This window comes from Neoarius graeffei, chromosome 25 (assembly GCF_027579695.1).
Source record: "Neoarius graeffei isolate fNeoGra1 chromosome 25, fNeoGra1.pri, whole genome shotgun sequence".
Lineage (NCBI taxonomy): Eukaryota > Metazoa > Chordata > Actinopteri > Siluriformes > Ariidae > Neoarius > Neoarius graeffei.
The window spans coordinates 55842450-55867763 of record NC_083593.1 but is presented as its reverse complement, the minus strand read 5'-3'; the positions used below and the strand labels follow the sequence as shown (position 1 = coordinate 55867763).

The 25314-nt window shown below is 41.2% G+C and overlaps 1 protein-coding gene across 1 annotated transcript in view; it reads right to left on the bottom strand.

Moving 5' to 3' along the window:
* Positions 1-1364: 1364 nt before the first annotated feature.
* Positions 1365-25314, bottom strand: part of lrrtm4l1 (leucine rich repeat transmembrane neuronal 4 like 1) — a 65163-nt gene continuing 41213 nt past the window's right edge. The window contains exon 3 of the mRNA XM_060908617.1: positions 1365-1653. Coding sequence (XP_060764600.1) covers positions 1588-1653 — 66 coding nt within the window. The 3' untranslated portion in view covers positions 1365-1587. The remainder of the gene's footprint in view (positions 1654-25314) is intronic.

Sequence of the window (25314 nt, the reverse complement as noted above, 5' to 3'; positions counted from 1 at the left end):
AATGTGAAAAAAAAACCCACACTTGGGACGAGAAAACAAAACAAAAACAAAATTAAAATAATACTTAAAATATTATTCTTTATTTTATTGTATTTTATTTAAATTAATTTTATTTTTATGTTAAAATATTTCCTAGTTTAGTTTTGGTATCAGGTATTGTTAAAAACCATATTTAAAATGTAAGAAAAAAAGGAAAAATGTAGATATAAAAAAGTTTTTGCAACATAAAACAACAAAAAAGTAAAAACAAGAAGACAAAAAAAAATCCTAGTGTAGTTTTATTGTCCTGTGGCAACAAACAAACAAACAAACAAACAAACAAACAAACAAACAAACAATAAACCCTACAATGTGGCAAAAAAGAGAAATCAAACCAAAAACATAGAACTGAAAGTTTTTGCCAGAAGAAGGAAAAAAAATAGATTTTCCCCCAACACTGTAATATTGCAGTAATAGAACATTTTACTAAAATAATACCAAAATTATACAAAAATATATATTTTTTGTTAAAGAAAAAAAAAACACAAAAAAACGTTATAATTTTTATATCAAAGTCAGAATGACTGTAATGCATTATCACAACCCTAATAACACTGTTACTCTCTGAAAGCCTCAATTCAGGCCTGGAGTATTTCCAAGGCGATTTGCAATGTAATTTGCATTAATTTAATAAACATTTGAATTAATTAATTCTTTTTTGCAATAAACTTAAAAGAAATGATGCTGCTTTGTTGCTTGCTTGTGTGAACTCAGGGTGGAACATTATACAGTGTAAAGAAGCCAAGAAACCAACAATAAAGTTTGTACAATGGTGTTGACATCCGAATGTCATGCACACATCTCTGTCCCATAAGTATGTACACACACACACACACACACACACACACACACACACACACACACACACACACACACTTTGCAGTCAGTGTGAAAGTGTTCGAGACCCTCCGTGTTCATGCTGAGGTTGTAAACAAGACGACGTGTTCAACCAACGAGAAGTCCGACATAAGGGTCATAAAGTCGTCATTGTTCTCATACGCAAGATTGTTAAATAGCATGGAATAAGTCCTACTGAAAAAATGTGAATAAAATCCCTTCTTTTTATTCTGAGGATGATGAACGTGAAGAAGATTAAGGATGAAAAAACAGGATTTTGTTCCTCCTTGCTCCTGACTGACTCGCTCATTGCTCCTTAGTTTAGTGTTTGATTCCAAATTGTTTATTCCTGCTGGATAAAAATGGACAAGAACAAAAAGCACAAAAGGCACCACTGAAGCCTTCCACGTCCACGTCCAAATCCATGTCCACATCCACGCTGTCCTTCCCGAGTCCATTTCACAAGACTGTAGTGGAGAAGCTCCTAAAAATGGTAGGCGATTAAAATAATTTTTTCTGCAAAAATCTGTCTTGAGCATTATAATACAAAATTATTTCACAGCAAGGGACAACTCGTTCACTCGCTCGCACCTTTGATACACTCCTACAATCCAAATAAAAGGAAATGGCTGAAGTGTGATGCGATGCGATGCAATGGAAATTCTTTACAGGAACCCTGTTGCAGTCAGTAAAGTGGAGACAGAAGTCTGGCTAGTGAATTGTAGGAACATCTCCGATCCAGGCTCGAGGCAGCGGTCTGGGACACACATATTCATTCTAGGAAGGAAAAAAAGGGGAAAAAAAGATGATTAGTGCAAAACTGATGAAAAACTCCACATATTTCTCCACACCACCACCACCACTACATTTCTGCAGTGAACAGATCAATTCATTATGTTAAGGTTAATTACTGTGTCACAGTGTCAAAATGCAAGCATGCATGGTCCATTCTGATAAAACAGACGGTGATGGTGCACGTGAAATGAACTCCTGAGAAGAAGCGCAGTCCAACGCCATGCTTGTCTGAGATCATTCTTTTAAATATTAATTAAAATGCAGGTGAACAGATGAAGCAGTTCGATCTGGACAGAACGACCTTGCCATTGTGAGTGCTTTATCTTAAATAGATTACATAAAAACTCCCATGAATACAAATTTGATAAAAAATATGAGCCCCAAAAAATAGACTGCTATCTCGATTAAGCTCATGTTCAGCACAGGATTCCTAAATTATTGAAAGCAAAAGGAGGGTCATTTTTTTCCTCCTTAATCAGCCAAAATCTTTTCATCGCAGGTGTAATGATGACTGTGCTGCACTTTTATCTTGTAGTGTTTTGCAAGATTCAGAATTCCTCCACTATTGCCTCTTTTCCACCAAAGCAGTTCCAGGGCTGGTTCGGGGCCAGTGCTTAGTTTGGAACCGGGTTTTCTGTTTCCACTGACAAAGAACTGGCTCTGGGGCCAGAAAAAACGGTTCCAGGCTAGCACCAACTCTCTGCTGGGCCAGAGGAAAGAACCGCTTACGTCAGTGGGGGGAGTTGTTAAGACCGACAACAATAGCAAGACCACGAAAGGTCGCCATTTTTAAGCAACGAGAAGCAGCAGCTGTACAAACGCAAAGTCATCCATTATTGTTGTTGTTGCTGCTGCTTCTTCTCCATGTTGTTGTTGCTTCGATGTTCGTGCCAAGGTTTATGCAAACGCAGCGACGTAACTGACATATACAGTGATGTAACTGACATATACAGCGACGTAATGACGTGGCTCCCCTTAGCACCCCGAGCTATGGAAAAGCAAACTGGTTCTCAGCTGGCTCGCAAATTGAACGAGTTGTGAACCAGCACCAGCACTGGCCCCGAACCAGCCCTGGAACTGATTTGGTGGAAAAGGGGTATCAGAACGTTTTTGGGAACAGTTTTGATAAATCAGGTATTTATACCATATTAGCAACGCTCCATACTTCAGAGAATATGGAAAAGCATCAACCTGATTTTTGATGGTTTTTGAGACCGTACAACGGCCGTACATACGAACGACACCCAACACCACCATAGGGAACCTGATCATAAGTGCAAGGCAACATATCTCATAAACACTTGACCACTGGACAACGAAATTCGTATCTTTATTTACATAAGATAGATGGGTTTTTATCCAGTGCTGATTTTTAATTTGCTTTTTAAACAATAACGTGGGGGGCGGCACGGTGGTGTAGTGGTTAGCACTGTCGCCTCACAGCAAGAAGGTCCGGGTTCGAGCCCCGTGGCCGGCGAGGGCCTTTCTGTGTGGAGTTTGCATGTTCTCCCCGTGTCCGCGTGGGTTTCCTCCGGGTGCTCCGGTTTCCCCCACAGTCCAAAGACATGCAGGTTAGGTTAACTGGTGGCTCTAAATTGAGCGTAGGTGTGAATGTGAGTATGAATGGTTGTCTGTGTCTATGTGTCAGCCCTGTGATGACCTGGCGACTTGTCCAGGGTGAACCCCGCCTTTCGCCCGTAGTCAGCTGGGATAGGCTCCAGCTCGCCTGCGACCCTGTAGAACAGGATAAAACGGCTAGAGATAATGAGATGAGATGAGATGAGACAATAACGTGGGATTATTTGCTAACAAATTTTACAGAAAATATTTGACAGTTTCATGTAAAACTAGTTGAAACAATTTTATTAGTCCAGTAGCTTGTTGGACAGTTGACAGATGCAACCAGAAACTGTTTGACACATCAAGTGTGAAATATTAAAATCGCAGCTTGAACCCTCGGAGCTCAGATCCTGCATTCGGTTGAGGAGGATGTTTTCCAGTAGATTTTTTTCCTTGAAAGTTTTTATCTGACTGTTTTTTTTCATAGCGGGATATGTAGCTTTAGATTGTATACTTTTTTACCTGAATGATTTCTTACTCTGCACATTCGTCTAAACATAATTATTGCACAGTTCAATAGCAATTATGAGCATCTTTCCTTTGTTGTAGATAATCTAAAACTACCGCGGATTGATACTGCAAGCTGGCCTGGTGGTTAGCATGTCCGCCTCTCGATCAGGAGACTGCAAGTTCTACTCATGGTCGGGTCATACCAAAGACCATCATAAAAATGGTACCTACTGCCATCTGGCAAGGCACACTGCAATACAGATGTGAGTGGGGAATCAAACTCTCGTGGTTATCAGAGGACCCACCCCCACTATAACTCTAGCTGTATAGGTGAGAGACCGAGAGCTATAGAAGTGGAGATCGTTGCTGCCCAATGCACCTTGACGGCCTGGTTAGTACTGGGACGGGAGACTGCCTGGGAAGACCAGGTCCTGGCACGGGAGGGACTTTGATTTTGACCGCAGATCAATATCGATTAGTTCTTACGTGTGATAATATTGGATGGTAACTCTACAGTAGTGATGTAAAGTGAAGGCGCTGGTTCACTGTTGTCCACCAGGCACCCAGGAGAGTCACACCATAATAAATGTCTTGGTGTTGTTTCTGGCACATGACATGCAGCGTCAAAGAAAGGAATAAATATGTATCATGACTGCAATGCGACTCTCATTACTGGTCTCACTGTCACAAGACAATACAGCAATTTACTGAGCTGAAAAACACGACACAATTCGATGGTTCATTCATGGTGCTACAATATTATTATTCTATTCAGGTTAATTTTGTGCCCTTGCAAATATTTTGCTCATAAACTCATCAGGAGCTCCACTTCTAGGCACTGACTAAATATCTACAGTATGTTACTAATAGATCAGTAACACATTATGTTGAGTACATTATACATCCTAACTCTCAGATATCGAACTCCCATCACATTCAACAACACATTTTTCATTTCCTTTAAATTTTGGTAGAATCTGAAAAGGGTGGAGAATTGAATGCTAACAAAAAAGTTGTATGAGCACTAAGTTTTTACTCATGAACAAACAGAAAAGCAGAAGAAAGGAAAAGGCCACTTTTATTACCATGAGAACATGTTGGATGTGTTGGATTGCCCATGTGGTGCTGCATGATGCGATTACCTCCATCATTTACTCATCTTCAGTAAATGTTTTGGTCTGTAAAGTAAGTATGGCTGAAGTCAAGACTGCCATTTTCAAACCCGAGACAAGTCTAAGACCAGACTCTGATATTGGGGTTCTGAAGCAAAATCAAAAGCGATTCCAAATGAAAGTGAGACTGATTCAAGATCAAGGCCAAAAAACATCAAATCTTTTACTTCAACCACTTGGATTCATCGCACCACCATTATGCCAATGATTTGGATGTTTTTCAGAAGAAGGAATTACTTCTTGTCAAATTTTCTGCAAGCAAAAAGAAAAGACAACACAAACAACCTCTCAGCTGAGACTCAGACCATATTTAGCAATACCAATGCTAAAGCGTGAGACAAGTCCACTGGCAAATGGGCATGTTAGAACCCAAGACGAGTCCAGATCAATGCAGAAAACATCTTGAGACTGATAGCCTTAATGTCAGGGTTCAACTGGTGTTCACTATCCAGATGTGGATCCAGATCCTCCGTAGCTGTTTATCTAATCACATGCATTTAGGGAAATTATTTACATGAAGGCAGCTCATAAGACCAGAGAGAGCTACAGAACTCCGAAAGGACATTCCTTTTTTCATTCTGTTTAGGATGTGTCCCAGGTGAGGTGTTCCAGGCATGTCCAAAAAGGAGGAGACCCTGGTGCAGAGCCAGGAGACACTAGAGAGATTATATCTTTTGGCTGGCTTGTGAATGCTTCAATATCCCTCTGGAAGAGCCGGAGGAGGTGACCAGGGAAAGGGAGGCCTGAGCATCTCTACTTAAACTGCTGTCTCCACAACCCAGACCCAGATAAGTGGTGGATAATGGATGGATGGAACTGAACGATGCCTTGACATGACACAAAAATAGGTACCCTATGGGTCCATGTGGCTACTGCTTATAAATAAAATAGTTTTCTGATCCCATGTCCATACAGTAAATATCACATAATACATGTTATCAATGGTACTTGTCTCATCTCTCGCAAGCATCACCAAGCTGTGAGCAGCATCAGGGCTTGGAGTATTTTGGTTACCAATTTTGTTTACTGTGTTTTGTTCAAAATACAGTGCTGAGAACTAGATCTCTTCTCATCTCATCTCATTATCTCTAGCCGCTTTATCCTGTTCTACAGGGTCGCAGGCAAGCTGGAGCCTATCCCAGCTGACTACGGGCGAAAGGCGGGGTACACCCTGGACAAGTCGCCAGGTCATCACAGGGCTGACACATAGACACAGACAACCATTCACACTCACATTCACACCTACGCTCAATTTAGAGTCACCAGTTAACCTAACCTGCATGTCTTTGGACTGTGGGGGAAACCGGAGCACCCGGAGGAAACCCACGCGGACACGGGGAGAACATGCAAACTCCGCACAGAAAGGCCCTCGCCGGCCACGGGGCTCGAACCTGGACCTTCTTGCTGTGAGGCGACAGCGCTAACCACTACACCACCGTGCTGCCCAACTAGATCTCTTTTCAAAATAATAAGAAAGCATTTGTTCATGAATTGTCTTAGGAGCATTATTTAGTACTAATGAGTGCATTTTGTTTCACAAGTGTAGTGTAAAGACTCTAAAATAAAAAAGTAAATAAAAAAATTAAAGTGAATAGCAGAAGTTTGATATCAGCTTTTCAATATATCGGCCAAAAAGCTAAAAAAAAACTTTACAAAACATTTCATTTGACCTTTCAGAAGGACCAAACTAAAGCTGAGATAATCAAAAGGTAAATTTTCTTAAAATAAACACCACTTACTTGATATCGAATCATTAGCCTTGGCGAACCATGAGGTTAATTTTATTTGTCTTTTTCATTTATCTTTTCGTTATGACGAAGTTATAACGAGGTTTCTCTTATTTTTGTTTCTGGTTCTGATTGGTTGCAAAGTTTATCAAGAAGTAGAACGGGTAATCGAACTTGATCAGGATAAGTGTTGATTGGTTACGAAGTTTCGCTATTGTTACACTCATTCTCACGTTCTTACAACACGATGACATAGTGGCTTCATCACTCGTTCTTGTGTACCTTTGATAACACGAGATCAACCGTTCGTATCACGATTCGCCGTTCTGGTGATTGTAATGCGTATGCGCAGTGCACCATTGTTACACTTATTCTCTTACAACATGATGACGTTGTGGCTCCTGCCTCGCTTTGCCTCTGTGAGGCAGTAGCCACAACAATGTGACACAACATGGCATGCTACATGCCTGGTATGAACGCGCCTTCAGAGTTACTCTGATCCTCCTAACAGTTATACATCTGGCCATCAACAATTCTCTTTATCCTCAAGCTCAAAAGCTTGCATTCCCAATAACACGCTGTAGATCATTCAGAAGAATTTGGCTAATTAAGGTGTCTAATGACTTCAATAATTAGATGCATGTGGACCATCTTATTTAAACGATAAAAAGTTCAAACAGGCACAAAATCACACAAAAAATGCCATGAGCAGTGGAATCAATGAAATCAGGAAAACAGCTCTCACACACCAGGAACTATTAAACTTTACAGAGCTGAAGAGTCTGTAAAACCATCTTAAGCTCTTTAGAGAGTGGATTACCAAACTGCCAAATAACTTCACAAATAAATAGGAGAAGACTAAGAAAAAATACACATGTTCAGAAACATATTTTGGGTTTTTCAATGAATATTTTGTCATATTTCTTGGCCAGTGGAGAAATTTTAATTGTTCAGTTTCATCATTTTGAAGAAATGGTGTCCAACTTTGGGACTCAACCATTTTCCTGAATAATAAAATCACCTGAAAACTCTGGTCTCCACAACATGAAGTCTGAATTACTGTAACATCCTGATTCTATATGTACCCAAACTAAAGGAAAATATTACATCCCAGTGATCTATGATGATCAATATGAACAATATGATCAATGTTTCTGGTTCTGATGACACACTTTGAAATTTAAAGTTTAATCGTTAAAGGCACTTGGTGAAAAAGGAAATTCCTCTGCATTTCCTCTAACATACAGTTCTTCTCTTCACTTTTCGACCCATGAGAGGAAAAAAAAATTAAAATCCAGGCATAATCCTTATTTTAATAGTCTCATAGCTCAAATGGCTCAAAAATAATGTGTGGTGAAATCCGGGCCTTAATTATGCTGGACCTCAACTAAACTCTCCCCGAGGGAAAAAGACAATCTCAGCATTTCTCTACTCTCGGAAAATACACAGTGAGTCAGAAAAGGAAGCTTGGTAACACTTTCTCTGGTAACTGTATCTATAATGAACTTTAAATATAATACAGTGTCTTGCAAAAGTATTCATCGCCCCCTTGGTGTTTGTCCTGTTTTGTCACATTACAAGCTGGAATTAGAATGGATTTTTGGAGGGTTAGCACCATTTGATTTACACAACATGCCGACCACTTTAAAGGTGAAATTATTATTTTTTTTATTGTGACACGAGCAATAATCTCATCTCATCTCATTATCTCTAGCCACTTTATCCTGTTCTACAGGGTCGCAGGCAAGCTGGAGCCTATCCCAGCTGACTACGGGCAAAAGGTAGGGTACACCCTGGACAAGTCGCCAGGTACAAGCAATAATTAAGATGAAAAAGCAGAAATCTGGAGTGTGCATAGGTATTCACCCCCCAAAGTCAATACTTTGTAGAGTCACCTTTTGCTGCAATTACAGCTGCAAGTCTCTTGGGGTACGTATGTCTCTATTAGCTTAGCACATCTAGCCACTGGGATTTTTGCCCATTCCTCAAGGGAAAACTGCTCCAACTCTAAGTTAGATGGGTTGCGTTGGTGTACAGCAATCTTCAAGTTATGCCACAGATTCTCAATTGGATTGAGGTCTGGGCTTTGATTAGTCTGGTTAACACCAGACCATATCACAAGTGAAATATGGTCTGGAATCCGCCTATTGAATTTCTCGTAGGGGAGGTGTGGTTTACGATTGTCAACGGCCGTTTATTGGACGTTGCGAATGTCTATCATTTGGCGTATACGTAGCCCATGGCCAATCATGGCAGTTGTACCCGGTGACGTAGTTAGAGCGACGAAGAAGACGAAGAGGCGAAGAAGAGAAGGAAAGAGAAAGAGAAGGCAAAACAAAAATAGGAAAACAGTGGCACCGAACGATTACTGCCGTTTGTGCAAGACAAATATGAGAGAAGCTGGTTTGGTTAGTTTGGTTCGTATCGCTCGCCGCCATGTTAAATGTGATCCGTAAACAGTCCCAAATAAACTACAAGCTTCCGTTTGTCGAGTAGTACGCGTCACCGTCTTTCCATCCTTCCCCACTCTCTGATTGGCTCCCTAACTCAGGCGAGCCTTTAGACCATAGTTTCCATGCTGTCTTTTCAGATCGGAACGATTGTGCAAAGCAGCATGGGATTTCCCAGGCTAGGCTTTGATTAGGCCATTCCAAGATATTTATATGTTTCCCTTTAAACCACTCCAGTGTAGCTTTAGCAGCATGTTTAGGCTCATTGTCCTGCTGGAACGTGAACCTTTGTTCCAGTCTCAAACCTCTGGCCGACTCAAACAGGTTTTCCTCCAGAATTGCCCTGTATTTAGTGCCATCCATCTTTCCTTCAGTCCTGACCAGCTTTCCTGTCCCTGCAGATGAAAAACATCCCCACAGCATGATGCCGCCACCACCATGCTTCACTGTAGGAATGGTGTTCTCAGGGTGTTGGGTTTGCACCACACATGAATTTTTTCTCATGATGGCCAAAAAGATCAATTTTAGTCTCATTTGACCAGAGAATCTTCTTCCATGTGTTTGGGGAGTCTGCCACATGGTGTTGGGCAAACTCCAAATGTGTTTTCTTAAACAATGGCTTTTTTTCTGGCCACTCTTCCATAAAGCCCCGCCCACTCTGTGGAGTGTACGGCTTAAAGTGGTCCGATGGACAGATACTCCCATCTCCGCTGTGGATCTTTGCAGCTCCTTCAGTGTTCTCTTTGGTGTCTTTGTTGCATCTCTGATTAATGACCTCCTTGCCCGGTCTGTGAGTTTTGGTGGGCGGGGCCTTCTCTTGTCAGGTTTGTAGTGAGGCCATATTCTTTCCATTTTGCTATAATGGATTTAATGGAGCTCTGTGGGATATTCAAAGTTTGGGATATTTTTTATAACCCAACCCTGATCTATACTTGTCCACAACTTTGTCGCTGACCTGTTTGGAGGCTCCTTGGTTTTCATGTTGTTTGCTTAGCAGTGTTGCAGAGTCAGGGTCCTTCCAGAACAGGTTGATTTATACAGACATCATGTGACAGATCATGTGACACTTTGATTGCACACAGGTGGATCTTAATCAACTAATTATGTGACTTATGAAATGAATTGGTTGGACCAGCTCTTATTTAGGGGTTTCATACGAAAGGGGGTGAATACCTATGCACACTCCAGATTTCTGGTTTTTTTATCTTAATTATTGTTTGTGTCACAATTAAAAAGCAAAAGCAAAAAAAAAGTTTCCACCTTTAAAGTTGTAGGCATGTTGTGTAAATCAAATGGTGCTAACCCCCCAAAAATCCATTTTAATTCCAGCTTGTAATGCAACAAAACAGGACAAACAACAAGGGGGATGAATACTTTCGCAAGGCATTGTACTATTTCTTGAAATGCATTTATTTTTTATTCTAAAACTGAGACAGTGCAGCATGGAAGCTCATGGCTATCAGCAGAACAGTCCTTACAGCTCCGTGGGTTTAATGTTTACATCAGGATCAGGATCTTCAACACAGAGTGAAACAATGATTAATAACACTACAGTACTTAACTCTGGGTTTCTTTGCTGTTATAATGCTTTTATTCAACAATTTTATAAACTACAGGTCATTTTGTAATTAATTAATATATTCATAACGTGTGTAAATGTTATATATCTTGCATAGATCATCACAACTATGAAATAACACATATGGAATGATGTGGTAAACAAAAACTGTGTTAAAAAAGTAGATTTTGCAAAGTATCCAGCGTTTACCTTGATGACGCTTTGCACACTATTGGCATTATCTTAACCAGCCTCATGAGGTAGTCACCTGGAATACTTTTCAATTAATAGGTGTACCTCGTCAAAAGTTAATTAATGGATGAGTTTCTTGCCTTCTTAATGCGTCGGAGATCAAGCAGTAAATATGGTAAATAACCCTATTGCACAACTGTAGCAATCTATATTATGTCAAGAACCAAACAACTGAGTAAAGAGAAATGGCATCCATCAATACTTTAAGACATGAAGGTCAGTCAGTCCAGAAAATTCCAAGAACTTTGAATGGATCTTCAAGTAGAGTTGCAAAAAACATCACATGCTCTGATGAAACTGACTGTCATGAGGACCATCCCAGGAAAGGACATCACCTCACCTCACCTGATAACATTACATCACCTCAGATGAGAGCCTACATGAATACTTCACAAAGATCAAGTAGCAGACACATCTCAACATCAGCTGTTCAGAGGGGAACTGCATGAATCAGGCCTTCTTGGTTGAACTGCTGCAAAGAAACCTCTACTGAGTGAAGCCAATAAGAAGACGAGAATTGCTTGGGCCAAGAAACACAAGGAATGGACATCAGACCAGAGAAAATCTATACTTTACTCTGATGAGTCCAAATTTGAGATTTTGGGTTTGTGAGATGTAGAAAAGGGGAACGGATGGTATCTGAATGTGTGGATTCCACAGTGAAGCATGAAGGAGGAGGTGTGATGGCGTGATGGTGCTTTGCTGGTGACGCTGTTGGCAATTTATTCAAAATCGAAGGCATCACTACCACAGCATTCTGCAGTGACATGCAATCCCATCTGTTTTACGCTTAGTGGGACCACCATTTGTTTTTCAACAGGACAATGAACCAAAACACACCTCCAGGCTCTGTAAGGGCTATTTAGCAAAGCAGGAGAGTGAAGGAGTGCTGCATCATATGATCTGAGCTCCACAATAACCTGACCTAAACCCAATTGAGATGGTTTGGGATGAACTGGACCACAGAGTGAAAGAAAAGAAGACACAAAGTGCTCAACAGTGCTCAGTTCATGAAGCTGGTTGAGAGAAAGCCAAGATTGTGCAAAGCTCATCAAAGCAAAAGGTGGCAACTTTAAAGAATCTAAAATATAAAACATTTTGCTTTATTTACACTTCTTTCCATACAACATAAGTGCATATAGTATTTCATAGGTGTGATGTCTTCAACATCATTCTACAATGTGGAAAATAAAAAAAAATTAAGAAAAAACAGGTAATTTGAAGATGTGGCCAAACTTTTGACTGGTACTGTATAAACAATACTCAGAAACACCACCACCTTCTCTGGGCCGGAACTCATTTACGATGGACTGAGGCAAAGTGGAAAACTGCCCTGTGGTCTGACAAATTGAAATTTGAAATTCTTTTTTGGAAACCATGGACACCACATCCTCAGGGCTAAAGAGGAGAGGGACTGTCCGGCTGGGTATCAGTGCACAGTTCAAAAATCAGCATCTGTGATGGTATGAGGGGACATTAGTGCACATGACATGGGTAGCTTGCAAATCTGGGAAGGCATCATTAATGCTGAATGATATATACAGGTTTTGGAGCAACATGCTGCCATCCAGACAATGCCTTGTTCAGGGAAGGCCTTGTTTATTTCAGTAAGACAATGCAAAACCACTTTCTGCATGTATTACAACTGCGTGACTCCAGAGAGTCTGGGCACTAAGCTGGCCTGCTTGCAGTCTAGACCGGTCTCCCATTTAAAACATTTGGCACATTATGAAGCACAAAATACAACAAAGCAGATGCCAAACTGTTGAGCAACTGAAATTGTATATCAGGCAAAAATGGAACAAAATTTCACTTTCAAAACTACACCAACTGGTCTCCTCAGTTCCTAAATGTTTACAGAATGTTGTTAAAAGTAGAGGTGATGCAACACAGTGGTAAACACGCCCCTGTCCCAACTTTTTTGAAATGTGTTGCTGGCATCAAATTAAAAATAATCAAATTTTATATATATATATATACAGTGGTGCTTGAAAGTTTGTGAACCCTTTAGAATTTTCTATATTTCTGCATAAATATGACCTAAAGCATCATCAAATTTTCACACAAGTCCTAAAAGTAGATAAAGAGAACCCAGTTAAACAAATGAGACAAAAATATTATACTTGGTCATTTATTTATTGAGGAAAATGATCCAATATTACATCTTTGTGAGTGGCAAAAGTATGTGAACCTCTAGGATGAGCAGTTAATTTGAAGGTGAAATTAGAGTCAGGTGTTTTCAATCAATGGGATGACAATCAGGTGTGAGTGGGCACCCTCTTTTATGTAAGGAACAGGGATCTATCAAAGTCTGATCTTCACAACACATGTTTGTGGAAGTGTATCATGGCACGAACAAAGGAGATTTCTGAGGACCTCAGAAAAAATGTTGTTGATGCTCATCAGGCTGGAAAAGGTTACAAAACCATCTCTAAAGAGTTTGGACTCCACCAATCCACAGTCAGACAGACTGTGTACAAATGGAGAAAATTCAAGCCCATTGTTACCCTCCCCAGGAGTGGTCGACCAACAAAGATCACTCCAAGAGCAAGGTGTGTAATCATCGGCAAGGTCACAAAGGACCCCAGGGTAACTTCTAAGCAACTGAAGGCCTCTCTCACATTGGCTAATGTTAATGTTCATGAGTCCACCATGAGGAGAACACTGAACAACAATGGTGTGCATGGCAGGGTTGCAAGGAGAAAGCCACTGCTCTCCAAACAGAACATTGCTGCACGTTTGCAGTTTGCTAAAGATCACGTGGACAAGCCAGAAGGGTATTGGAAAATGTTTTGTGGACGGATGAGACCAAAATAGAATTTTTGGTTTAAATGAGAAGCGTTATGTTTGGAGAAAGGAAAACACTGCATTCCAGCATAAGAACCTTATCCCATTTGTGAAACATGGTGGTGGTAGTATCATGGTTTGGGCCTGTTTTGCTGCATCTGGGCCAGGACGGCTTGCCATCATTGATGGAACAATGAATTCTGAATTTTACCAGCGAATTCTCAAGCAAAATGTCAGGACATCTGTCCACGAACTGAGTCTCAAGATAAGCCAGGTCATGCAGCAAGACAACAATCCTAAGCACACAGGTCGTTCTACCAAAGAATGGTTAAAGAAGAATAAAGTGAATGTTTTGGAATGGCCAAGTCAAAGTCCTGACCTTAATCCAATCAAAATGTTGTGGAAGGACCTGAAGCGAGCAGTTCATGTGAGAAAACCCACCAACATCCCGGAGTTGAAGCTGTTCTGTACAGAGGAATGGGCTAAAATTCCTCCAAGCCGGTGTGCAGGACTGATCAACAGTTACTGGAAACGTTTAGTTGCAGTTATTGCTGCACAAGGGGATCACAGTAGATACTGAAAGCAAAGGTTCACATACTTTTGCCACTCACAGATATGTAATATTGGATCATTTTCCTCAATAAATAAATGACCAAGTATAATATTTTTGTCTCATTTGTTTAACTGGGTTCTCTTTATCTACTTTTAGGACTTGTGTGAAAATCTGATGACGTTTTAGGTCATATTTATGCAGAAATATAGAAAATTCTAAAGGGTTCACAAACTTTCAAGCACCACTGTATATATATATATATATATATATATATGTGCAGTAGGCTTATCAAATCAGTCTCATGTAAAAAGGAATCAGTCTCATAAATTCATTAATCATTAATTCAGGTGTCTAATAGTTTATAGCTAAACTATTAAAATCAATGGAATAACTTCGTGCTGATGTTGCTATAGTTTATTGAGTATTGTAGTTCTAATGTAATAGGTTTACTCTAGATCTATAACATTCATATAACAACCAAATTGGTGAAGGCAATTAGAATACTTATTTGACAGAGGTTGGCATTCAGTGGGTGTTGTAGCAATAAACAGGACACAGTTTATTCCAAAGATACCATTTATTGAAATAGCTGACATGAATTAGCAAACTAATACTGATCAGATATAGCAACAATAGCAGCCAATGAATAATTCAATATAAATGGTGATACAATGTATACAAATAAGAATCAGTAGTGTATATGATAATTAAGGCACTAGTGGTGATCAGAAGTAATAAGTTATATGCCAGTGTGACAGTATAGGGGCGAGTGGATGTTAAAATGTGATGGGGAAATCACGTGTTTATGTGTGTGTGTGAGTGTGAGTGTGTGTACGGAATGCGAATGGAATGTGCGAGCCTTGTGCCAAGCCGCGCCCAGAGGGGGATGGTCAACACAGGGAGAGCGCACGAAAAGAAGAAACAAAGGAATCTGTAGTTTAAACTAGTCCAGCTAGGCCTTAAACCCAACTCCTACTTAACCCTTAGCTACTCCTGAAATCCCAATGTTGAGGAGTGGAGTATGATGGAGGGAGTTAAAAGAGAGAGAGAGAGAGAACGCATGCACGATCTGACTAAATACAGATAGTAAACAAAGTAAATCAAACAGCACGCGGTCTAAGACCGACTTTCATGTGAATCAAAATGCGTACATTTAAACCATAAATGAATTCAAATAAACAACACTCTTCACATTAACTTGTCACAACTAAGACTAAAAATTGCCCAGATGCCAGCCTAACTTGAGATCGCTCTTGCTTGAAAGTGTGCCTTCTGTTATTCGAAGACAGCGCAGAGCGCAGGTCCAGGGAGAAAACAGTTTTGTTCCTTTCACTTTTACAGCTTGTCAACTGAAGACCTTCGGTGTTCCGTCAATCGTCCGATGATCTGGAAGGAATCTTGTTTATAGTTCGTCGACGTTGAGAAAGGGAAAAGGGATCAGGTCACCTTTTTTCTTTGAAATACTGCATGGGCGGCAGTAACTAACCGGTTCAGTTATTATTACAACTACGCGAAGGTCAAATACATTGAACTTTGGCTAAAGGTCTGGTATCAATAGCTCGTTCTTTGTTCTCTGTCCTTCTGTAGCACCAATGCATCGGCTTCTCCTTCACACGTGGAAACCACCGCCAGAGAGAAAGAATTTCGATTCCGCCGCGGGTTTAAAGCACAGTCGTGACGTCACTGCATTTGGTATCCAGTATCATCTCTGTATCCAATACCATTACAGGCAGTCAGAAGGATGGGCGGAGATAGAACATGGCCTCGAGTACAGGGATTGGTGTGTTCAATGCTGTACAGTGAAAGGGAGGAGATGGTTCATAAAGTGAAGCAGGGAATTGGTTACTATGGTTATGGCATGGCAGTCCATCCGTCCATCCCTACATACACACACACACATACACATACATATACATATATATATATATATATATATATGCATGTATGGATCCAAGAAGTTCTGTTTTCTTCACTCTGGAGCTCACAGGATTGATGACGTGGAAAAGGCCACAGATGCTACAAGCTTTGGTTTGTAATTAAACAGGAAGCTTGAATACTATGTTAGAATTGAGTCTCAGATCGCTGACGTTCACACACAAGCTGTATAAACATGACCACTCATCACTCTCAGTCCATCAGACAAGCTACGGATTTTTACTGCACTCCAATTTTATGACCAGGTGTTTGCATGTGATATGGAACTGCTGGAAAGGACCTAAAAAAAAGCTTTATGAAGTGACAACCTGGCAGCCACCAGTTCACATGAAAGTGGGGATTAGAGGTGTGCATCCTGCAGGGCCCAGCAAAAAATTACAAAAGAAGGTGGTTTTTACTTTTTACCCCCACAAAACAAAGAAGCCCTATTCATATTGTAGTGTACTGCATGTGCTGGATTTCTCATGCTGCCCTGCATGACACATTCATTCATTCATTCATTCATTCATTCATCTGTAACTGCTTTTTCCTGACCAGTGATGCTGTGGTTAAAATTACTAATTTGTTTAAAATTTGAGAAATAGAACTAACTAACTTCATTACAAAATGTTGCAGTTTGGTACAAACAAATATAATAACTGAAGGATGCGTGGAGTTGGGCTGATTTTCTACTGGAGCAGACAGAATTGGACAGAATTCTATTAGGAATTGGTGGGATTGATCAGAATTGCTTCAGGCATTGGTGGGATTGGTCAAAATTACCACTGGAGTGAGTGGGATTGGTCAGAATTACTTCAGGTCTTGGTGTGATTTTTCAGAATTCCTCCAGGAATGGGTGGGATTGATCAGAATTGCTTGAAGAGCAGGAGGGATTGGTCAGATTATTTCCGAAGTGGGTGAGATTGGTCAGAATTCTTCCAGAAGTGGGTAGGTTTGGTTAGAATTCCTTCAGGAGTAGGTAGAAATGGTCAGAATTTCTTTGAGTGAATGGGTTTGGTCAGAATTGCTTCAAAAGTTGGTGGTTTTGTCAGAATTCCTTCTGGAGTGAGTGCTATTGGTCAGAATTCTTTCAGGAGTGAGTGGAATTGTTTAGAATTCCCTGCAGGGATGGTGGGAAATGTCAGGAGTTATTTGGGAGTGAGTGTGATTGGTCAAACATTCTCTCAAAGCAAGCAGGGTTGGTCAGAAGTCCATCATGAATGGGTAGGATTAGTTAGAATTCCTTCAGGTGTTGAGGGGATTGGTCAGAGTTGGTTTGGGAGTGGGTGGGATTGGTCAGAACTCTCCCAGATGTGAGTGGGGTTGGTCAGACTTGCTTTGGGAGTGGGTGGGATTAATCAGAATTATCTCAGGTGTGTGTGGTTGGTCAGAACTGCTTTGTGAGTGGGTGGGATTGGTCAGAACTCTCTCAGGTGTGGGTGGGGTTGGTCAGAACTGCTCTGGTAGTGGGCAGGATTGGTCTGAATTTCTTCAGCTGTAGATGGAAGAGTGAGAGATTGGTCAAAATTCCACCATCAGGATGCAAGATTATGCAGACATCACAAATCCTCTCATTTCCAAGCACATCCTTGGACTGTTATTATTATTATTACTATTATACATTGTTTTCACTTCCTGTTCTTGTCTCAACCCTTGTTTTGTCATTTGTCCATCTCCTGATTGTATCCATCTGTTTTCCATATTTTCCCCTCCGTATGTATGAATCATTGCAGTCTCATACATTCCTCATCCTGTGGTTATGATTTTCCGATGATGTCTGTTGCCTGTTATTATGGATTTGCTTTTTTAGATGCTTCCTGCCTGTGCTTCAACATGCACTTTGGATTGCGATGATTATCGTTTAACCCTGAAAAAACACCAGCCTGAGTTTACGCACTTGGGTCCTGCCTCTTAATGAACATTACAGTAAAAGTGTGGTTTTGGGATTGCAGTTAATCTGTACCCTGAAAATAAGACGGAAATTGCCTTGATTTAAGTTGATCAGATCATTGAATCAGATCCATCCTACGAGTGAACCTTGACCAAATTAACCATGAAGACGAGGTGGTGATGATAAGGACAGTAGAACTCGGGTGCGTTTGTGAACAGAGGAGACAACTGGATTACAGCGTTGACCCGAATAATTTGCCAACTCGGACATCCTGGCAGCCTGCAGTTATCACAGCACATAGAGACGATGTGAAAGGTTTACAGGGCAATAGCATGCATAATAATAATAATAATAATAATAATAATAATAATGGTTAAAAAACTAAAAACCCCAGAACTGGATCTCCTAAGTGCTGGCCCTTATGAGAAACAGAAGACAGGCAGTAATTAGATCATAACTGTGAGGTTTAATTGCCTGGAGATAAACATGGAGCAATTAGTTTGCACCTTGTCAGGCATGTACAAAAGCCAGAGTGAGACATGTGTCAGGCTAAAGTCGTCCCTGCAGCGTGTCTCCTGTCCAGGGCGCCAATTATCTCATTGTGTCTCCCGAATGACAGACGCCTGACTGCAGAGCGGCCTCTCCTCCGTCTCAGCGCAGGTGGAGGAAGTGATGTTTGGAAAATCCCTGAGCATTTAATGAGGTTTTATGTCAGTGACTCGGATTTAAACGGTGCATGTTGCACAATATAAGAGTCCTGAGTGACAAGACGGGAGAGTGACCTTGGAGCTATGTTTCGACAGAAGAGAGAGAGAGAGAGAGAGAGAGAGAGAGAGAGAGAGAGAGACAGATAACAAATAAACCCAGGCAGGAAGATGGAAGAAGGGAGCGTGGGTGAGATCACGATAGAGCGAGAGCTTTGTGTTAGCAGCAGTGCTTTCTGACTCATTCTGTATCTCTAATGACACTAAGTCTCTGTTTCTCTGTCTCTCTTTATCTATCTTTGTCTATCTTCATCTTTCTCTCTTTCACTCTCTCATCTTCAATCTCCTTATCTCAGTTCAATGATCTATCTATCTATCTATCTATCTATCTATCTATCTATCTATCTATCTATCTATCTATCTATCTATCTATCAGTGAAAAGCCTCAGGTCAGGGTCATTTTGTTTGTTTTGGTGTTATTTAAATCTTTTTTGCATGAACAAATGTTTCACTAAAACGATTATAAATTATATTTTATTTTCTAATCAAATGATCATATGGTCATCTTCAGAATTATTGGCACCCTGGATGAAAAAGTCTCATCTCATCTCATTATCTGTAGCCGCTTTATCCTGTTCTACAGGGTCGCAGGCAAGCTGGAGCCTATCCCAGCTGACTACGGGCGAAAGGCGGGGTACACCCTGGACAAGTCGCCAGGTCATCACAGGGCTGACACATAGACACAGACAACCATTCACACTCACATTCACACCTACGGTCAATTTAGAGTCACCAGTTAACCTAACCTGCATGTCTTTGGACTGTGGGGGAAACCGGAGCACCCGGAGGAAACCCACGCGGACACGGGGAGAACATGCAAACTCCGCACAGAAAGGCCCTCGCCGGCCCCGGGGCTCGAACCCGGACCTTCTTGCTGTGAGGCGACAGTGCTAACCACTACACCACCGTGCCGCCCAGATGAAAAAGTATCAAAAATTAACATACGGAACCGAAACATTTTGATAATGATGCGTAAACTAACAATTATTTTTCTGGAAAAAAAAAGACAACACAAACAAAACACTCATCTCATCTCATCTCATTATCTCTAGCCGCTTTATCCTTCTACAGGGTCGCAGGCAAGCTGGAGCCTATCCCAGCTGACTACGGGCGAAAGGCGGGGTACACCCTGGACAAGTCGCCAGGTCATCACAGGGCTGACACATAGACACAGACAACCATTCACACTCACATTCACACCTACGGTCAATTTAGAGTCACCAGTTAACCTAACCTGCATGTCTTTGGACTGTGGGGGAAACCGGAGCACCCGGAGGAAACCCACGCGGACACGGGGAGAACATGCAAACTCCGCACAGAAAGGCCCTCGCCGGCCCCGGGGCTCGAACCCAGGACCTTCTTGCTGTGAGGCGACAGCGCTAACCACTACACCACCGTGCCGCCCAGATGAAAAAGTATCAAAAATTAACATACGGAACCGAAACATTTTGATAATGATGCGTAAACTAACAATTATTTTTCTGGAAAAAAAAAGACAACACAAACAAAACACTGGTTTTAAAATTATTGGCACTCTCACAGTTAATAATGTGCATCACCATGAATTAAGAAATCATTCAGCATGCAAATGAGAACTTTTATTTCAGTATGATGTAGCAGTTAAAAAACAAAAAACGTTTTGTTTGACATGTTTGGGGAAATACTCAATCTTCCAGAGAGGTGAGTTGGCATGAAAACAAACCTTCCTGAAAAAGCGATAAGGTGATGATGGGAAAAAAATATTTTTTTTCCAGATCATTATCAAAATGTTTCAGTGCCGTATGTTAATTTTTGATACTTTTTCATCCAGGGTGCCAATAATTCTGAAGATGACCATATGATCATTTGATTAGAAAATAAAATGCCAACTCACCTCTCTGGAAGATTGAGTATTTCCCCAAACATGTCAAACAAAACGTTTTTTGTTTTTTAACTGCTACATCATACTGAAATAAAAGTTCTCATTTGCATGCTGAATGATTTGGGCGGCACGGTGGTGTAGTGGTTAGCGCTGTCGCCTCACAGCAAGAAGGTTCTGGGTTCGAGCCCCGTGGCCGGCGAGGGCCTTTCTGTGTGGAGTTTGCATGTTCTCTCCGTGTCTGCGTGGGTTTCCTCCGGGTGCTCCGGTTTCCCCCACAGTCCAAAGACATGCAGTTAGGTTGACGTGGGGCGGCCTTGGGCTGAGGTGCCCTTGAGCGAGGTACCGAACCCCTGACTGCTCCCCGGGCGCTCTGGTGTGGCTGCCCACTGCTCTGGGCGTGTGTGCGTGTGTTCACTGCTTCAGATGGGTTAAATGCAGAGGATGAATTTCACTGTGCTCGAAGTGTGCATGTGACGAATAAAGGTTTCTTTTTTCTTTTTCTTCTTAGAATGCAAGATTTGTGAATAACATGCAACAGAAAAATAAATCCTCTTTACTTTAAAACATACAGCCAACAAAGCCATGAGACACCATTTTCCAAAGATTTCCCAGCTATTGTGAACTGATCCGACACCGTGTGTTGAGGGTTGGAGAAAAGAAACCGAGGAGGAGCTGAAGAAGAAGAAGAAGAGAAGGAGGTGTCATCCCTTGTGAGGGAAAGAAAGAGAGAGAAAGGTGGATTTTCTTTCAGCTGCCTGGGTGCAGCCTCCCTGTATACAACATGCACCCCGTTGCCTGCAGGCTAAGAAATGCAGACTTCATATCCGTCCTCTCCTGAGCTCCAGCCTTCAATAATTCAGACATTTGCTGAGGGATCGAGAGTTGAGGTGAGGAGTTGGTATTCCTGAGAGTTAGAGGGTTATGAGCAAGGAATAACATCTCTTAAAACTTTCACCTGCTAGGAAACCCTGCAGTCTTTATTAATTATAAACCAAATCAAGGTTTAAATCAGTTGTTTTGCTGAAAATCAGAGATTTACATTACTGCACTCGTTCTAATGTGTCATCGTTTCCATATACAGCTCATTCGTAGGGACTTCTATGGCAGACGCTCAACATCCATCCATCCATTATCTGTAGCCGCTTTATCCTGTCCTACAAGGTCGCAGGCGAGCTGGAGCCTATCCCAGCTGACTACGGGTGAAAGGCGGGGTACACCCTGGACAAGTCACCAGGTCATCACAGGGCTGACACATAGACACAGACAACCATTCACACTCACATTCACACCTACGCTCAATTTAGAGTCACCAGTTAACCTAACCTGCATGTCTTTGGACTGTGGGGGAAACCGGAGCACCCGGAGGAAACCCACGCAGACACGGGGGAGCATGCAAACTCCGCACAGAAAGGCCCTCGTCAGCCGCTGGGCTCGAACCCGGACCTTCTTGCTGTGAGGCGACAGCGCTAACCACTACACCACTGTGTCGCCCCGACGCTCAACATAAACAAATTAAAAAAAGTTATTTATATGGTGAAGTTTTCTGGAAGGAATCGTTTATTCAATATTTATGGAAGGAGTCTCCAGTGTCAACACTTTGGAAGGCTGATGATACCGTACACAGGGCAACTTTTTGGGCAAGGTTGCTGGGCAAATGCACTTCGACACTTTCCCACTGAGATTGGGCAAAATAATTTCTCGAACATATTGGGACGCGTGAACTGGACAAGACACACACTGTTTGTAAAGCCTGTCACAAAAGAATCAAATATGAAGGGAATACCACTAACTTGAGAAACCACATTAGCCTTTTTCACCCTGAGATGCTAACGCCTGCCAAGGAAATAGCGGACCCAGCTCAGCCAAGAATTGATGCGATGCTGTCAACTTTGCCACTCCACTCTGAGAAAGGGAAGAGAAGAACTCAATCTGTGGCAGCTTTCATAGCTAAGGATCTACGGCCTCATTCTGTCATGGACAACTCCAGGTTTCGTCACCCGTTGAAGACGCTGGAGCCGCGATATAAGCTCCTGTCATGCAGCCACTTTACAGTAAAGTTTACACCTGCACAATACCACGAAACCAAAGCCCAGGTAATGGCGTCAATGAGCCAAGCTATTTTTTTCAATTTAAGATTTCATTTTAAATTAATTTAATGGTAAGACATTTATCTTAGCATTTAAATATTTTCTTTTATGAAGAAGTACACTGCATGATGTAAACTAAAGTTTGATGCCATTTTAGTATTTCCTGTTTTAAATACTCTTGTTGTCTGCTGTGTCCAGACTGACAAACAAGTTTTGCTTGTGATGTTTGCTACATTCAGGAAGTGTCCTTTCTGAGAGCGGAAAAAATATAATAAATTAATATACATACGGGACACTTTTTCCACAGAATAAAAACGTGTTCTATTCCCTTCTAGTAGGTTTATTGATGGCATACAATATTGTTAACATATCACATATCCTCCGTGTATTACGCAACTCTCCCCAATGGAAAGTGAGTGTGCAATATTGTTATATTGCACGTTGTTAAGACAACACAACGTCACACGTCAGAGCTCATTCGAAGATCCAGTGAGAAAACTTTTCTGCTGTGCATGCGCACAGTCATTTCTTCGTCGGCTGGGAAAGAGAGAAGATCTAGTGCTTGGTTTAAGCACTAAATAAATAAACTGAAAACTGAAACTAAAGACGCGTTGAACACCTCAAAGGTTCCCAAAACTTCATTATACATTCTTCACACATGTTTACAAGAGAAAAACATACCAACAGACATCGAAAAACTGAAAAAAGAGACACATCGGAGATGGAAAACTTCTGCATTAGTGATTGACCATGACAGTTTGTACACAAACATGGCTGCAAGGTTTGCTTCAGTAAAAGCCGAAGATTTAGAGAGAATTTTGAAAGAGAAAGACGCACTGAACACCTGAAAGGCTACCAAAACTTCACTGGATATTCTTCACGCATTTACGCTTACACATTAAATATATGGAAAAACTGGAAAAGAGACACAGAGACATAAAACTTGTGCGCTAGTGAGTGACTGTGACAGTTTGCAAACAAACATGGCCGCCAGGTTTGCTTCATTAAAAGCAGAAGATTTAAAGCGGAAGATTAAAAGCAGGAGGTATACTTTGAAGAGAACAATGTGCTGAACACCCAAAAGGCTACCACAACTTCAGTGGATTTTCTTTACACATATTTAGAAGAGAAAAACATACCAACGGACATCGAAAAACTGGAAAAGAGAGCAATAGTGGAAATATTGTCAAAGTTCTACTTGGAGGTGAGGAAAAGTGATGGAGACTTTTACAAGAGGACTTCACTCAGCAAAACCCTTTTGTTTTGAAAAACTGCAATGGAACAATTAACTACGACCAAAAGTAACTTTGAACTTGAACTGTTTATCTGGATATAGCTTATGCCTCGGTCACAACCGGCCGTACGTGCTCCTACGGCTGGTCTACGTGCAAAAAACGCAAGAAACGCACGGAGGGCGCGCATGTGACGTGCTGATTTTCGAGCTGTAGACCGGCCGCAGAGGTTCTTTGTCATGTCAAACAAACTCTATGGGCGCTTACGTTTTTTTCAGGTTGCAAGACAAACTTACGGCCAACATGGGTCTTTCTCCATGAACAAAAAAAACGCAACAATTTGGGAAGTGCCAAAAATCGCACGGCCAAAAAATTGTACGTCCGGTTGTGACCTAGGCTTTATATATAATTTGGGTTGTTGTTCAGGCTTTTTGGACTTGTACCATTTTTATTGTTAGAACTTTGTACGTTGGATTGACAGAACACTGAATTACATTTGATCAGAATCAGCATTCAGTATTGGTAAGCTCCCCCCCGTTCTTAACTTTTTGTAAAATCTATAATTGTTCCATCAACTGTATATGTATAATAATAATAATAATAATAACAACATTGGTTGGCTTTTTTTCGTGGTCTATCACGTATATTCCATTCAGCTACTCGTCTTCGACTCAGTATCATGCTAGTTGAACGGAATATACGATATCTGATAGACCACTCAACACCAGCCAATATTATTTAAATAAAAAAGGGAGTTCATATATATTTGACTGCTTGTATTCACTGATGAAAATGTAGCCATGTGCAGTAATATAGAAACTTGAGGGTGCAATACATCGTGAAATCGATTCGAATCGAATCGAATTGTTGACAGGATAATCGTAATCAAGTCGAATCCTGAGACCAGTGAAGATTCACACCCCGAGAAGAGACACACGTTTAACACAATAAAGCACAACCATCATTTCTACATTTCTTCTCTATCTAGAGAGCCAGAGATTACCGTATCTGTGTCAGACTTTGGTTCAGCAAGCTGTAAGCCTCGGGAGATCGTTATCTCCGCAGGCTGAGTGGAGCACGCTGGAAATGGCGCTCTTTTATGTTTTCGTTGTCAATCAACATGCCCGCTTGGAGATATTTACATTTGTAACTAATAGCCATATTAGCTGGGTTTTGTATCCGAAGTCTTCTTGAATTAGCCTGGAAATGAACCTAGCTCATGAAATGTTTACTTCTGATACACATCTCAAGCTGTTCCGAATCCTGTTTTAAATCTGCTGTTTTTATCCGAGTGAAACATGGAGGATCGATTTCAGAGTTTAAAA